Source organism: Phaenicophaeus curvirostris, chromosome 7 (genome assembly GCF_032191515.1).
Source record: "Phaenicophaeus curvirostris isolate KB17595 chromosome 7, BPBGC_Pcur_1.0, whole genome shotgun sequence".
NCBI classification, from domain to species: domain Eukaryota; kingdom Metazoa; phylum Chordata; class Aves; order Cuculiformes; family Cuculidae; genus Phaenicophaeus; species Phaenicophaeus curvirostris.
The window spans coordinates 21,710,505-21,725,895 of NC_091398.1; the positions used below are offsets into that span (position 1 = coordinate 21,710,505).

The window sequence follows — 15,391 nt, forward strand, 5'->3', positions numbered from 1 at the left end:
ATTTCTTTGGAAATCTATGACAATCAATTAAGTAAATGAGAAAATAGAATGCTTGTAATTAAGATAATCACAGTACATGAAATCCATACTACTAGTGCTGATATCTGTATATCTCCAAGATGTATATTAATTAAACACCATGTAAGTGTTGCAATTACACCCAGGCTGCTATGATCAAAATTAAAATGGTTGGAGGGGTTTTTACTGTACACGGAACTCTTAGTTATTTAAAGCATCTTGTTATGATTTGTACGGCTGCTGTGTTGCTGCAGACGTTCCCGGGATGCCTGAGGACACTGTAACACGCCTCAGCTGCTTCTGAAGCAGGTGGCCCGAAGAAAAATAGACATTGGTTGCATTTCTTCGTGTGTGTGTGTTATTTTCCTTTCAATTTCATGAAAGGCTTTTGGTTACTGAGCTCTGAAACCAGTAACCAAAGGGTTAGATATTTTGTTCTACACAGGAAATTGCAAAGAGGAGAATGGAGAGAGGAACTATTCTGATTAGTTCTTACAATAAAAGGAATTCTGTCCTGCTTTTATATTCTTTTGTTTTGTGTTTTTATTTTACTGTAAAGACCCTGAGGTTGCTCAGACCTTCCTACTGGACAAAGCAGCATCTTAATTTATTTGTATTGAGAGACAAACACGACAAAAGACTGACTGGATAATCTGAGTGTATTCAGATTCTCGTTTTTCATCTATTTCTTCGTGGTTTTTCGGGGGCTTGGGGAAGCAAAAGTCTCTGTTGGGGTCAGCTTGTGGCTCTGAGAGGCAAGAGGAGGACCCCTTCCCTCTGGATGAATACCCTCCTAGCAGTCACACAGCAAATTCAAAGTGAGTTTATTGTGGTTTTATGAGATGTGGGGTTTGGGACATTCATAGTTAGAATAGAATTTAGAATTATGTTGCCAAAGGAGTCAAATAGCTTTGTTACCTTTGAATTGCCAAACTTCAGTATTGTTTGGTGGGGATTCCAAAGAGGGCGAAGCAGGTGATGAACCCATCTGCTAATTTGCCAGATATTGTCATGGCTGTTTTAAGATTAAGTCTTTGGAGTCAAATGTAATACACTTGATCAGTGTGGACATCAGCTTCATGAAGTTGTTGCACAAAAAATGAATAAAAGTAATATTTTTGTTTGTTTTATTTTTTCCAGTTATTCTGTAAAAAACTGCTTTTACAGCACAATATTCTTCCTTATAACAAAGGAGTCTATTCACTGGTATTGTGTTTTCAGAGAACACCATTTACATTTCTAGAGAGAAGTGAAGAACACTGTACAGGACACCTTCAATGTTTCATTTGACTTTGTTCTTAATTTTTTTTTTATTATTTGACATTGATACAAAAAAATAGTATCTTGTTTAGCAGCTTTGCTGGCAATCCCACAAAACTGTAAATAATACTTTAATCTAAAAGAATGCACTCCTACAGACACTATAGATAAAACAATATATACAGTTTAGACAAATAAATACATAAGTACAGCCAGTCATATATAATGATACACCTAAAGTTTGGTTACTGTTGACAAGCTTCTCTAGTTAATTGCACTCTTCATTTACAAATTGCCATCTACATTGTAAAGACAAAAGAAATCCCAATAAAGAGTCAAAATTTATACTTAACATTATTAGGGAAGATGGAAAATGGACCTTGAAACTTCTGTTTAAATACTTTCACAGTTTTAGCAAAAAAAAAAAAAAAAGCTTTTGTGTAAAACTCTTCCTGAAGAGAGGCATCTCCCCCTAGATTCCCTGCTCAATGTGCTTTATTCATGTATGTTTTGGAATCACACTGTGATTATAGTCACACTTGAAGTGCCCAGAAGCCAGAACATCTTAACCAAGTTGTCTTTTGTCCCATGGCCAATAAGCAAAATGACCTTTTAGTAGCATAAATACTTCTTTTGATTAAAGGAAGTCCAGTGAAAACACTTGTTTATTACAGTATCCCATGTGGCACAAATACTACTGAGTGGAAGGGACAGAAGCTGCCCCTGTGAGAAGACGTATTGCTCCCTTTCTAGCTCCTGGTTGCAATACTGCAATTTCTGAAGAAAGAGGAGTAAGAAATCTGTTACATAAGTGTAACAAGCTAGTGAAGTCTAGTATCAGAAAATTAATAGAAGTAGAAAATTAGGCTTTTGTTGTGTTCTTGTAAATTCACTCGACAATAAAAGAAAAAAGTCTTGTACATTCAAAAGTTAGGGCACACATGCTTAAGGCTCTTGAAACACTGGACAAATATAATGCCTAACTCAGCTCCATGCATAACAGAATACTACGTAGCAAGCAGACTCTACACGTATATACAGCTGAATACAGAAGAAAATGCCTTGAAAATATGTACATCAGTTCCAAGAGGAACATTTACATTTCTGTTGAAGATCTGTGTATAAATGGCAGGAAAGACATTTTTTCAGATGCTGTTTTCAAGGTATACCTTCCAATTGTTCATGCAGTCTACTTGTACTAAGAGAAATTCAAGGCTACCGTGCTCCTTGAGCCCTGAGGTATCCGGATTGGGAGCCCTGCTGTCCTCTTGGTTACTAACCAAAGGCCACAGAAGCATCAGCAGGAGAAGTAAGGCCACCAAATCCGTTTGGATATGGATTCAGAACCCCCAAAGTACCGCACAGCGCAGAGGGATAGCAGAAGTGATTGCAGCCTGCGGGCTGAAATTATTACTACTTGTGTTCCTTTTAGAATATCATCCATGTTGTCTGATACACCTGAGGGGTAGGGATCAATTCCACCCTACTATCCCTTCCTAAACAGCATATTCTGGGGGCTTGGATAAGGAAAGTTGAACTTAACCCAATCAGTGTTGGAGTGTGTTTAATATTAATCTATGCTATTAGTTGTACCTTGTTTAGCTAGAGTTCTGAGTTTGACAGGAAGCAAGAGCAACTTTAACAAGGACTAGGTCAACTAGGGAATGATAAATCTTAATTATGCTGCAAGAGATTCAGTATTTTTTAATATAGAATTACTGATTTTCATTTTTGAAGAATGCACAAGCTCCTGTAGGACTAGCAGTAACTCCTGGGCTATATGTTGTGTAGCTTCACTTTTAGATCTGAAGTACAATTGTTTGAGACACCTACTGCTTGTGGCTTGAAGGCCAGGTACAATTTACTTTATTTACAAGTAGTTCCTTTCAAAAGAGTAGTGCTGCATCTGTGAATAAGACAAAAAAATTGTCATGAAACTGCAGACCTCTTGGGGTGGCATCTTCATACCTGTGTTACTGTTGTAAAGTGCTATGTACACCTATGGCAAAATCAGGTCAGAGTATTCCTTTAAATTCTTATTCAGTTAATTTCTGACAACTTTATAGACATCCTGAAAAATGTACAGACTTAACAGTTTTTCATGTGTTGCATGAAATGCTAGCTGAAATGAATAAGACTTCCGCATGCTGTGGATGGTGTGAGTAATCTACAGCTAATAATATATTTGGCGAGTTTTGTGTCTGTGAATTCTTCACTTGAAGTTATTTGCTGAGCAGTGTCATATTTTAGCTCTTAGAAGGTGGTGCTGAACAGAGATAGCTTGAATTTATCAAAAAGTTTTCTAGGAAATAATTTTCATGACATTTCATTAACATTCATATTCAAAACACATAAGCATATTATGAAACTTTAATAAAATTTTGTGTATTTGATTTCTGTCACAAGCTCTGGGGATCTTTTGAATGGGACTTCAGTGAGTATTAACTCTGTGATGAGTAACCTTGGAGCTACAGATTTGTAACAAAGGCTAGAATTTGTGGGTTTTTTTTTAATAGGTGATTCTTAAAAGCCCTCTGCTTTGCAGTGAAAGTTGTACGTAACTGTTGTGTACTCTGTTGCTCAATCAAAATAAAACTGATTGCATTCTTTCACTGGACAAAATTCTACTTTTCCACACCACTAAAAATCTGATAGAATCTTATTCATATACGTATTGTAGCAAAAAGTAGAACTTACCCTCAGAAAACTGTTTTTGTGTCATAATTTTTTAGATAAATAATGTAAGGACTGACATTGAAGAAATATACTGCTTACTGACACTTTTGTCATTTAATACAATTATATATCATTATGTAAAATGCTCAATGCAGAGATCCATTGATACATGGACTTGCTTTGAAACTAAAATTTAAAATATATTAATATTTTTATAATGTATTTTTAAGGTAGGTTTTCATACATGTCCCGTCTTATGTCACCTACAGATTCTACTTAATTTAAAAATTAGATCTTTTAGGGGCTGCTTTGGGCAATGGAAAGAAACAGGGTGTCTTCTGAAATAATTTAAAGGAATACAATTTGGTAAATAAAAATATACTTCAGTGTGTGGGTTTGTTTTTAAGGCCTATGAGACTTTGATGTTCTTATCTGTCTAAATTCTGCTGTAATACCGTCAGTAAGCTGTTTTGAAGTTGCACACATTGTACTATAAAATATACATGTCACAATAGGTGTAGAAGGTCAGTGCAAATGTATACTGCTCCATTTATTAGCAAAGCTTTAAGTAGAAATGGTTGTAGGGTGTCAAAAAGGAGTAAAAGTACACCTGTAATTCTTCATTTCTTAGAGCCTGAGTCTTATCTCAAAGGCTGGGGCATGAACTGTTTAGCCGCTCATGATAGTTTATTACTGTCTTTTATTACAGATGCAGGAGCTGGTGTGTGTGGTGGGGGGTAACGGACAAAATCTGAGCTCTGACTCTAGATCCTTTCAGTTGTGTAATGTCCTTATGAAAAGAGCCTGAAGTCTGTAAACCATTAGTCAAAATGAAAATGAAAAATCGATCATTAAAAATCATCTCACAGTTAATATCCCGCAGTTTAACCTGTAAATCAGCAGATCACTGTCAAAAAATAACCAGACTAGATCATAATTAAAAAAAAAAGGTATTTACATCTGTAAAAATCTTAACATCTAAGATGTTTCTTGCTGGACATATCATTCCAAATTCTGTGCATTTCTTCTGGTGTTATCTGGTGCACTGTGATCACCCTGCGGTACCTGCACAAGCTGTAAGCCATTTTCCAGTGATTGAAGCCACTGTTTTGGAAGGGGTGAATTCCCAGCTTCCGAAGACAGAGTCCAACATACACATCTTCAAGATGAAGAAGTCTGGTGTGAAGGGAGGTTTTGTAAATCAGTTCTGCTACGTCTGCTGAAAATATGTAGCCGGTGCCTGAACAGAAGGGTGGATAATTGCTGTCAGGATACAAATCTCTTGGCATGTACCACTTACTGCGAACATCTCGTATTGGTCCTCCATTTATAACGTAACCTGTGAAGTACCTTCTCCTTGGCTTGGTGTTAGGTTTAAGCAGCTTATAAATAAGATTATCCATATTTACAAAAATATCACTGTCGGTCTTCATAACGTACTTTGCTTTTGAACAAAATGTTGCTACCCACCTCATCCCCATCAATGTTTTGAGAGTGAGGTTATGATAAGAGTCGATAAAATCCTCTACAATAATGTCATGAAAAATTTGGCTTTCTTGCTCCACCATTTGATTTAACACAGGATCTGCATTTTTTCCAAGAAGAAATAGAGTAGCAATTTTAATTCCTTTAAAGTTGTTTTCATCTCCCCATGTTTCTCGAATGGCTTGCCTTGCATCAAACTCTTTGTGAGTTGTGCTGATAAGAATGACCAAGAAAGGGGCACTCTTCTCACATTTGTTGGGTTCATTGATAAGAAAGTCAAAGGAATGTGGATTTATAGGTCGAGTTCTTATGTTGCCGAAGGAAACGTTTTTTCTGGCTATGGATATGCTACTGATCTGTCTGTGGCCAGTGTAGGAAGAAGTAGGACGAGTTATACTTAAGTACCAAAGAGCACTTGCCCAACAAACTACTGTCAAAACGTATAAGCATGAGACCTTTGAAGCCATTGTTCCTCTAGCTCTTCTATTCCGTGTGATGAATAAATAGCCTTCGTACCATGAGTGCACCTATGTCCCAGAAAGGCAGCATATTATTAATGATATTTGGAAGTTCGATATAGAAAAGAAATTCTGTAATCATTCATGGATTTTAAATAGGAGCTATTAACCCTGATGATACTCAGCTTTTCTTCTTTTGCTAGCAGCGGCTTCCATTTCTTGGAATTTTCTGTCATTTCTGAAAAATATGAAGAATAATTTTCCATTGCTAGATCGTAAAAGCCTAAGGCAAGAAAAAATGAGCTTAAATATGACTGTCCATTAATAAGTTAAGTGTCTTAATGCATTTCTCATATATGCTTTTCTTTCTCATGAGGTACCAGAATGCAAGATAGTGTACCAGAATAGAGTAGTATAAGTGAAGTAATGCTTTCATTATTAATAAAATCTCATAGATGATAATAGAGTAAAAAAAAGTTAAACAAGCATAACACGTTGGACATTTAGGTAATTTTAGAAGTATGTGAAAATAATTCTCTGGTTTCTAGCATATTCTTGCTTCCTAGCATTTTATCCAAACAATCTTTCAAAATATGCCATGGAACATTTTAAAATTATTTAAAGAATGAAAACATACTTTATCTTAGGATTAATAACATTGGTGACAACCATGTACATAAATATCTGCAGATGACATTCAGTCTAAAGGTTGTTAATGTCTGTCCAGATAACAAACCCAAGATTTGGTGGAAATTGGACAGAATGGGACAGATTGGCAAAGGTACAGGGGGGAGAGGGATGTACGTATGCTGTGTTACTCATGTAAAGATCAGCACCCCAGTAGGCTCCATAAAAATCTAGAAATAAGTTAACACAGTTCAGTTATTCTTGTTGGCTTCTTTCTCCTCTCCTCACAAACCAGTCTTTACTTTTCATGAGCAAACATATTTTGTAAAAATGTAAGATAAATCATGATGGGAGCCTGTTTATGGTGTTACTTCATTGGCTGGTGTGCAGCGAACTTGCCTGGCCAGCTGGGGTTCCTGAACCAGGAGCCCTTACTGGCTCCCACACCAGTCCTGCCTCTGGCACCAGGGAGCTTTGAGGCATTCCTGGATCCGGGGAATGTGCCAACCTGAAGATTTGTTTGCTCTTAGTGTGTTTCCTGAGAACCAATTCTGTTTATCATCATTACGTGGAAACGAAACAAGCTGCATTAAGCCTGCCAGATCAGTGCAGACTCCTCCAAGGCTCACCGGTAGCCGGAGAGTGCCTGTGGGCTCCATGTTCCTGCATTTTGCCATTGCTTTAGAGCTAGAGGATATTAGAAACATGCAACAGATGAGCTTTACACAAAAAAGTCTCTGAAATATTTAACATTTACTTTGGATAGAATAAAACATATATAGGTTCAGACAAAAAGATAGAAGCCCTTTCTTAGAAACGTCTTTTCTGTTTCCACAGTGCTTTTACAAGTCGCTTAGGTTACATCGCAGTGCTTGTGAAGGAGCCTGTGCCTCTCCTGCACTGGATATGTATGATCTCCTTTTCCTTCCTCCAAAACCAAATGAGAGTGTGACCCTGTAGCCGGGTGATCTGTTTCTTATATTTTGTGCAGACAGAATCCTCCGCCCCAGGCAGCCTAGCTGAGTCGAAGGACTGTTACTCTGCATCGCTATTTCATGCTGAGGTGTAAAAACTGCAGAGAAACAATCTTAACATTTGCTAAATATATACAGACTGTAGCCTCCTTATAGATTGTTACAACTAGCAACCTCCCGCTGGTCTTCATTACATAAACTTTTAGCTACTTAATGACCAGAAGCAGCATACCTGTCTCCCTTTCCAGAAAATAGGAAAAAGTGAATTTGCATTATGTTTCAGAGCTTCATCTGTTTCCTTTGAGTTTGCCCTATAGCCAGATCTGTTTAATGAGGTGAAGAGTGACTGTGATCTACTTTGCCACTTGGCACAGGACTTCAGGTTTGTGATCTTTTCCCACCAAGCAGTAGCAGTGAACATTTGGGAGCAGTATATTTAAACAAGGCCTTTTAGGGCTGCAGAACACAATGACAGTGGCACACAGATGTACCTCCTTGTAAATAAATGCTGTTGTGATAAATATGCACACAAATGCTGCTGTAATGTCTGGAGAATGTCCTGCTGTAATAAGTTCTGAGAAAGGCAAAACACAACAAACAACATAGGTTGGTTCTTTCTGGCTTCATTGTGATTTTCCAATAACCGCCCCCACTGGAGATCTCAGCAGGGAAAAACATCAAGCGTGAAATGTCATAATGTAATGAAAACATAAGTGTAAAGTCTAGAAGATTGTGTTAATAAAGAAATAGAGCAGTAATGGGTTGGAGATGTAGAGTGTGAGCTATGTAGGTTAGTGTATTTAATGGACTCCAGCATTAAGGTTTCACAAATGCTTCTAATATTCTGCATATGATGAGTTATTTTAGGAAGCTATATATTGTGTTCTCTATAAATGTATATTTTTCTACATCTTCTCTTTAGTAAAGGCAGGTGCATTAGTTACCATGAATACTGTGCAGATATCTGAGGGAAGGGAAAATTACTTCTTACGAACTGCAAAATTACATAAAATAGCTTTTCAGTCCAGCAATATCATGGCTGTGATGTCCAATCTTGTGTGCTCTGAAAGGATTAGAAGCAACAAAAGACTTACACCATTTTGAAGAAAGATTCCAAGCTACTATAGGAATTTCTTTCCTTGGTTATGAAATCTACAGATAATTATTTTTCCAGGATGAATATTTCCTATATCAGCCTTTGGACTGCTGTCTCTTAAAATAAACTTATGTTTTCCTATTGTGTGTTGGTTAGGGATTTTTTCTGTTTGTTTAGTTGGTTGGTTTGCTTTCTTTAAAGAAAAATAAGAATTTAGATGGTGTCTTCAATTTGGAGTATTTTCCATTATCCCTGTGGTAGTTTTTGAGCAAAGTGCAGGTGAAGTCATTAAGACTGAACTGGCTGCAGTGTTCCTGACAAGTGAAATCTTAAATTTGATTATTTTTTAGGAAGATTGAGGGGAAAAACAAGACAACAGTTCTCTGCTTTCTGTGATGAGGGTCTCTGCTATTTCTGCTCCACTGTGAGATGAAGATGAGATTAAAGTTCATGTTTGTGCTTTACTTGAGATTTTTGCTTTATGTGGGGAACAGAATTGGAAGAACACAGCGCAAGAAAAATTGGCAAAAAGTGCAAATACAAACAAAAATTTGTGGAAGGCTTTTGGTGTCCCCTTCAGGACTCATCTCTCTCAGTCCGTATGATTACAGAGGAGGGGGGTTAGGTGAACAGCCAAGTCATGCATTTTTTTGGCTAAAGGGCAAATGCTCCTACAAATAACTTCTACTAACGTTGTTCCAGGACAGCAATTCCAGTAATGTTTAACTTCCACAAGGAAGAAAATACATAGCTTGATTAGGCAGGGAAACCTGAACCAAACAGTAAAATACATATTTTGTAATGATTTAGCAGTCAAGAATTTCAGAGGCTGCCAAATTCTGTTATTAAAGATGATGCTATTTCATGAAGGACCTAAACAAGAGTCTAACTCAGACTTTCTTAGAATTACTCCTGTGTGGACAGTATCTTGCAAAATTTGTCACAGTATCAAAGTCAGCGAGAACAAATTTTTAACTTGTCTCATGTTGTGACTTGAAACTAACTCTGCAGCCATGCAGTATGTGAGACTTTGATATCGAAGATGTGAGTTGCAAGGAATTAAATCAAAGTGTAAAATTAATGTTCTCAAATTATAGCAAGTTAACACTTCTGTGTTAATTATTTGGAAAGGAAGAAGGATATAGTATGTGAACTAAAGTCTCTACTTTCATCCAAATAGCAACTGAAAACACTTCAGTGCTCACATGTTATTGTGATTCCTTAAGCAGTTTGCCCAGAAGTTTTACAGAATATTTTTAACATTTTAATTATTTTAACAATAATAAGTATCTTAAATGTTGCCATAAATGTTAAAAAGTGTTGCAAATTCATTGGCATGTTGCCTTTCTAGTCCTGATATAGGATTCAGTATTTTCTCATTATGAGGACTACTTTTTTTTTTTATAGTTCTGCCACGATGTTCTTGAGTTTGGTGTCAAAATATGTTCGAATGCCCTTCAACAGCAGGACATGAATTGTCAGAGCGGAGCAGAAGACTTTTACCAGTCTGGGACTTTGTCTGTTGGTATTAGGATATGTCATGTTTGGGGAAGCTGGCACAGGCAAAGGGAGATGTCGCCTCCTTTTCTCAGTTCTGTGGGGTAAAATAAAGCTTTTGAGCAGGGCAGCAGCAAAGTTAAGCTCTTGGACCCTTATTCTTAAAAATGCTTTAAATCAGTTTGCCCCTTTTCTCAACCTGGCTGTCATTCTATTAGTAATCAAAAGCTCAAGCTCTGCTAGGGTAGATGATTGTAAAAAGCAAATGTTTAGTGTCATGTTTCCATATTGTGACTCAAAGTTGTGCACTTAATTGTGCTATTCACAGCTCATGCTGTGCAAGCCAGAGAATCCACCCAGTCAGAGCACAGAAGCAGTACTGTGTAATTTCTGTAAGTAATTGACCTAATGCAGACTGTGAGTATTCGCAGCGAACCTTTTACAAGCTGACTGCCCATCAAGAATAATCCTTCAGATAATGAGCACATTTGAGGACCTTCCTAACTGTTCATGGACAATTTTCAGACAGATGTCAAATGAGTTCAGCAAATGTTACTTGCCAACTGTGATATTTTGCCAATATTTTGGAATGCTGCTGTCTCTCCCTGAGTGGCTCTTGATCATTATCTTTCGAGAAAGCCCAGCCTATGTAAGTGCAAGTGCATTAATGTAACTGGATCATGGTGGATGAATGTGATAGAAACCACAGCTCCTGAAGCCTGGCATGTTGCCATAGTTGTAATCCATACCATGTTACTATCTAGTGCTGAGGCATAATGTAGGTGCTGAGTGGAGGCAGTCAGGATGCTGAGCCCTGGGGATGGCCCTTGGTGAGAAATTGAGGGAGACCAGAGCTTCTTATTCTGCCACCCAGGAGCCTGTTAGGCAGAGCACAATTGAGTCCAATTAACACTGTGAATCTTTGCCATAAGGTACCTATTCTTTTGTCTGAAAAAGAAAGTGGGAATGCAGTTGTTAAATTATTTAGTAAATGTAGCAAACTCTTCTAATTTTCCCTGAAGAGAGATTTTTATCAATTTTCTGTAATCATGGTTTTCATCTGTATATAGACCAAGACACTAAAATGTCTTCACCATTTATGAAGTCCTTAAATTACCTAAGGAAAAATCTGTGATTATTACTGACTCTTGTTGAGAAGATAATTATCCTAAACATTAAGAACACATCTACAAAGAAATCTAGGGATGCTGTTATGTTCTTGGCTGTATGTTTTCCTAGTAATTTCTTGAGGACATTCTAGACAGATGGCATAGGTGATTTAACAGGAGATTGCAAGCTCCTCTCTGGCAACTTCATTTGAAAGTTCTTAAATATTCCAAATGCTTTTGCTGTGCCTGGGTGTAATGGACCTGAAACCAAATCAGTGCTGCAAAGGAAGACCTTCCTTTCTAGCGTATATGTGGAAAGGGACTGTGACAGATGTAGGACCCACTGTCTTGGGTTGAAGGGAGGAAAGTACAAGCATTCATTACAGATCATTGCTTTTTGGAAAAATCAGTTATTTCACTTTGGGGGGTCCCAGCTGTCATATATTAAAAAAGACTGGCTTCTCTTGACTTCGTTCAGAAGCAACAAGGACTAATATTTTCTGAAAATCGGACTATGTTTTAAGATATGCCATTTTTACACAGAGAATCATTCCTTGTTCGCAGAAATATTGATGATGGGATTTACCCTAGGCAGTAACTGAATGTGAAAGTAAGTATTTGCACAAGGGATTCTTGCATACTAATAGTTCTCTTCATGAATGCTGATGGTTTATGCTATACTTCCTCACTGAATTGCAGAATTGATCTCTGGAAATAAATTCAGGATTTATATGTACATACATATATTTTCAATATTTACTACCTCCTCTTAGTGTGAATGAAAAGTAAGAATGACTGTGTAGTATGGTATTTTATGGAAAGTTTCTAAGTCTTATTTGGTAGAAATATAAGTTTCAGAATTTGCAGTAACTCTGCCTATAATGTCAAAACTTCCCTAACATTTAAAGAGCTACTGCAGAGTCTTTTAAGAGTTAAAAGCTACTCTACATGAAAGTGAATCTGTGTATGATTCTTCTATATTTTCCATTTTATATTTTTCCAATGAATGTTTCTCTATAAAACCAGGATTTTCTGTTCTTTTTCAATAACTGCTGAGACAGGCTAAATAAAATACTTAAACTGTATTTTCATTGCTTTCTTCTCATGCCTAAGAATGAATTATGCACCTATTTTTTTCAATGACATAATTTGCAAGTTAAAAAGTAAGCAGTTTCCATCATGACTAAGCTGTGACTTGCAGTTTTCAATTGCAGAAGATCAAACAGTTGAATGAAATGTTTACGAATATTTGGATCAACACAAACATCAGGTTTCCCATGACTAAGGGGACTGGGATAAGTTACCGGTTAGGAAAAATGATCTTGGCATGAAGAACCATTCCTTGGCTGGCAATGTATGGAGGAGGGATCTCAGTGTTGGTTTGAGCAGCTTTCCTCTCTCGCTTCGTTTGTATATCAGGAGTTTTGTACCTATAAATTACCATCCGAGTTTTGCAGCTCAGGAAGTATTTTTCATGCAGAAAATGTTTCCCTCTCAGCAGAGACTTGAGAGCTGCTATGTTTGCCTTACAGCATTCAGTGATTTTCATACACACAAAGTACTCCTCAGGGAGTAGGGTGACAGCAATGCACCTCAGTGTGACTGAGGAGTGGCTGCCTTCTCTTGTGGTAACTAGGAGCCTGGTCAGCATCAGATGTAGTTTTATGGGTCTTCTGTAGTTGCATTTTCTTCCTGGTAAATCTGACTTTGAATAAAACTGGCCTTGGAGTCCCCTCCTGTGCTGCTGGTGGAGAACAAAGTGGTAATAAATCAGGATTCAAGTTTGTCCATAGTAGCCATTGTGCCTGTCTGGGTTTGGGTATTTCATAAGAGCAAAACACGCAAAACATTCATGGTTGCTTTGCTAACAAAAAAAAAAATAAATTACAGTTTGATAAAATCCATAGGAATTGAATTTTTTTAAAAAAATCATTATTTTAATCACATTTGACATGTCTCAACATTAAATGTTCAGTAGCCCACTGCTGTTTTGGTCTTTTTTTAGAAACAGCTCTCTTGGCCAAGTCATCGTATAGCCTAGTGGCCTCCAATAGTGGTATATCACACAGCTGACTCCACGTGGAAAGAGTCAAAAGGGCAGACCAGACCCTGAGGACTGTCTGTACAATGGGTGGGTTTCTAAAGTTTTAGCAAACCACCTATGCTTGGTCAGATATTAATCTAGAATGGTTAATAGCTAGATTTTACTCAACTCGAAATGACATTAGAACCTGAGACATGACAATCAACAATTTTCTCTTGCTGTATTGCTGATAGCAAGTAATTTACCTGGAACCAGTATATACTGCTGTTAGTGGGAGTTTTGCTACTGACTTTAGTAGCAAGCACTTTAAGCATGTACTCTTTGCCTTAACTAAAGGGAAGAGAAAAGAAGTGAAGAACACAGAATGAAAGAGAAGAATATTTTTAAGCACCAGTATTTCAGTTTGTTTTTTTGGTTTGGTTTGGGTGTTTTTTTTTTGGTCTTTTAATGTTGCCCAGGAGATATCAAGTGTCAGATCTGTGCATTTTTTACCATGAATGCTTTTCAGAAACAACAAATGACCTATCACAACATGAAGTCACGAAGTGTTTTTGAAAAACACTTCGTGACTTCATGTTGTGATAGGTCATTTGTGATTACATCAGTCGTGTCTTGTTACAGTAGTAATGTGTAAATTGCATCTCAGTATGGTTATAAATTGATGAAAATAACATATTTCATTTTGGGTTACCATAGCCACAACCATTACTTTCTTTAGCTATTGTGCTCTGCTGTATTGCGAAATCTCGCAGCAAGGTTCCCTAGCTCATGTCACCACCAAATTGGTTACAATATTTTGCATCTAATGAAAGTTTAGGGAAAAAAAAGGGGTTTGAGTTCTTAAAAAAATTTCAAGGGAAAATATCTTCAGAAATGCTTTAACAAAATCTTTATTAGTCATGAAAATAATAAGTGTTTGAAATCAAATATACTGCTGCTCTTACCTTAACCTTCTTAAATTTCAGTTTCATTTCCTTTCTCTTCACAGTGATGCCTGTGAAATTGTGGTCTAGGTTATGACACCGAGAACAGATGACAGTGGCCTTGATTATATAGATGCGTACCGTAGCAGCACTGCCATTCTCAATTAATCTTTATCACAAAAAGGAGGAGTAACATTTATGTGAAGATTGAAACACCTGAACTCACATTTAGAGTGTCTATGGTGATGATAATTCACTGAACTGGATAATTAATCTACTTCCTATAATTCACATCCAGGGGCACAGAAGAAGTACAAGCAAATAATACTTCTGTGTTTACTGGGAAAAGTTTTAAAATAGTTTTGAACCTGCCCATTAAAGTATCTGTCTTGATGCTTGTGGAACTTTGCTTTTATCCTCATCAAAATTGAGGGCATTTCAGACTGGAAACATTTATTACTGCTATGTATAAATACATTTTTATAACCCCAGAGCACAGCTCTTATTAACAGACAGTTACTGGGGGGATTCATATCTCAGGCATATCTGTATGATATCTATATTTATTGTAACTGTTATATAACTTTTAGCTGTGAAAGGTAGATATCTATTTTTTTAAAAGGACTAAAAAAAGGTCTAGAATTCACATTATTTTCCTATTTCCTCCATGGTAATGAGGCTAGAAAATATTGTGAAGAATGAGTTTAAGTTATAGTATAATAGCATAGCTCCAACTTTTTGTACTTAAAAAACCTTTTGGTATTATCAGATAATCCAAGACAACTGTTGGACGCTGTGACACTGGCTACATTGGTGGTTTTTTCCCCCTGGAAATATTCCCCATGTTGAAGGGGTCCCAAAGCCTTGCTCTGTCTGTCTAGGAACAGATTGCTGTTCAGGTTTTTTCATGTTTGCATTACAGTAATTAATGTGAAGCTATGTTGTGAAGCATTTGTCACTGTGAGCTATTTATAAGTCAAGCTTCAAAGTTCTAATTCCCTTTGAGAAGTTGTTGTGATACATTTAACACAAGCTGTTGCTTTCAAAATTGCACTTGTCTCTCACAGAACTGTAACATAAAAGTCCCCGATCAAACAAATGAGTTTGTCTTCAACCTGGAAAATGTGTCCCGTACTTCAGCCAGATGCCTTATTCTCAAATATGTGAAAAACATTCCTGAGATGTACACTTTTTTCTTTGGTAATTACTTAGTCATGACAGAGA

At 36.9% G+C, this 15,391-nt stretch overlaps 1 protein-coding gene across 4 annotated transcripts in view; it reads right to left on the minus strand.

Annotated features, from left to right (window-relative positions):
- Nucleotides 1-1,191: 1,191 nt before the first annotated feature.
- B3GALT1 (beta-1,3-galactosyltransferase 1) overlaps nucleotides 1,192-15,391 on the minus strand; it is a 207,379-nt gene continuing 193,179 nt past the window's right edge. Inside the window, exons 5-6 of one of the 4 annotated variants that reach the window (XR_011337744.1) lie at nucleotides 4,565-6,135; nucleotides 1,193-3,184 (exon numbers count right to left, since the gene is read on the minus strand). Coding sequence is in view for 3 of the 4 variants with exons in the window: in XM_069861171.1 (XP_069717272.1) it covers nucleotides 4,926-5,906 (981 nt within the window). In the remaining variant the exon portion in view is untranslated. Of the gene's footprint in view, nucleotides 6,136-15,391 lie in introns of all 4 variants that reach the window. The other 3 variants (XM_069861173.1, XM_069861172.1, XM_069861171.1) reach the window with 3 other exon arrangements.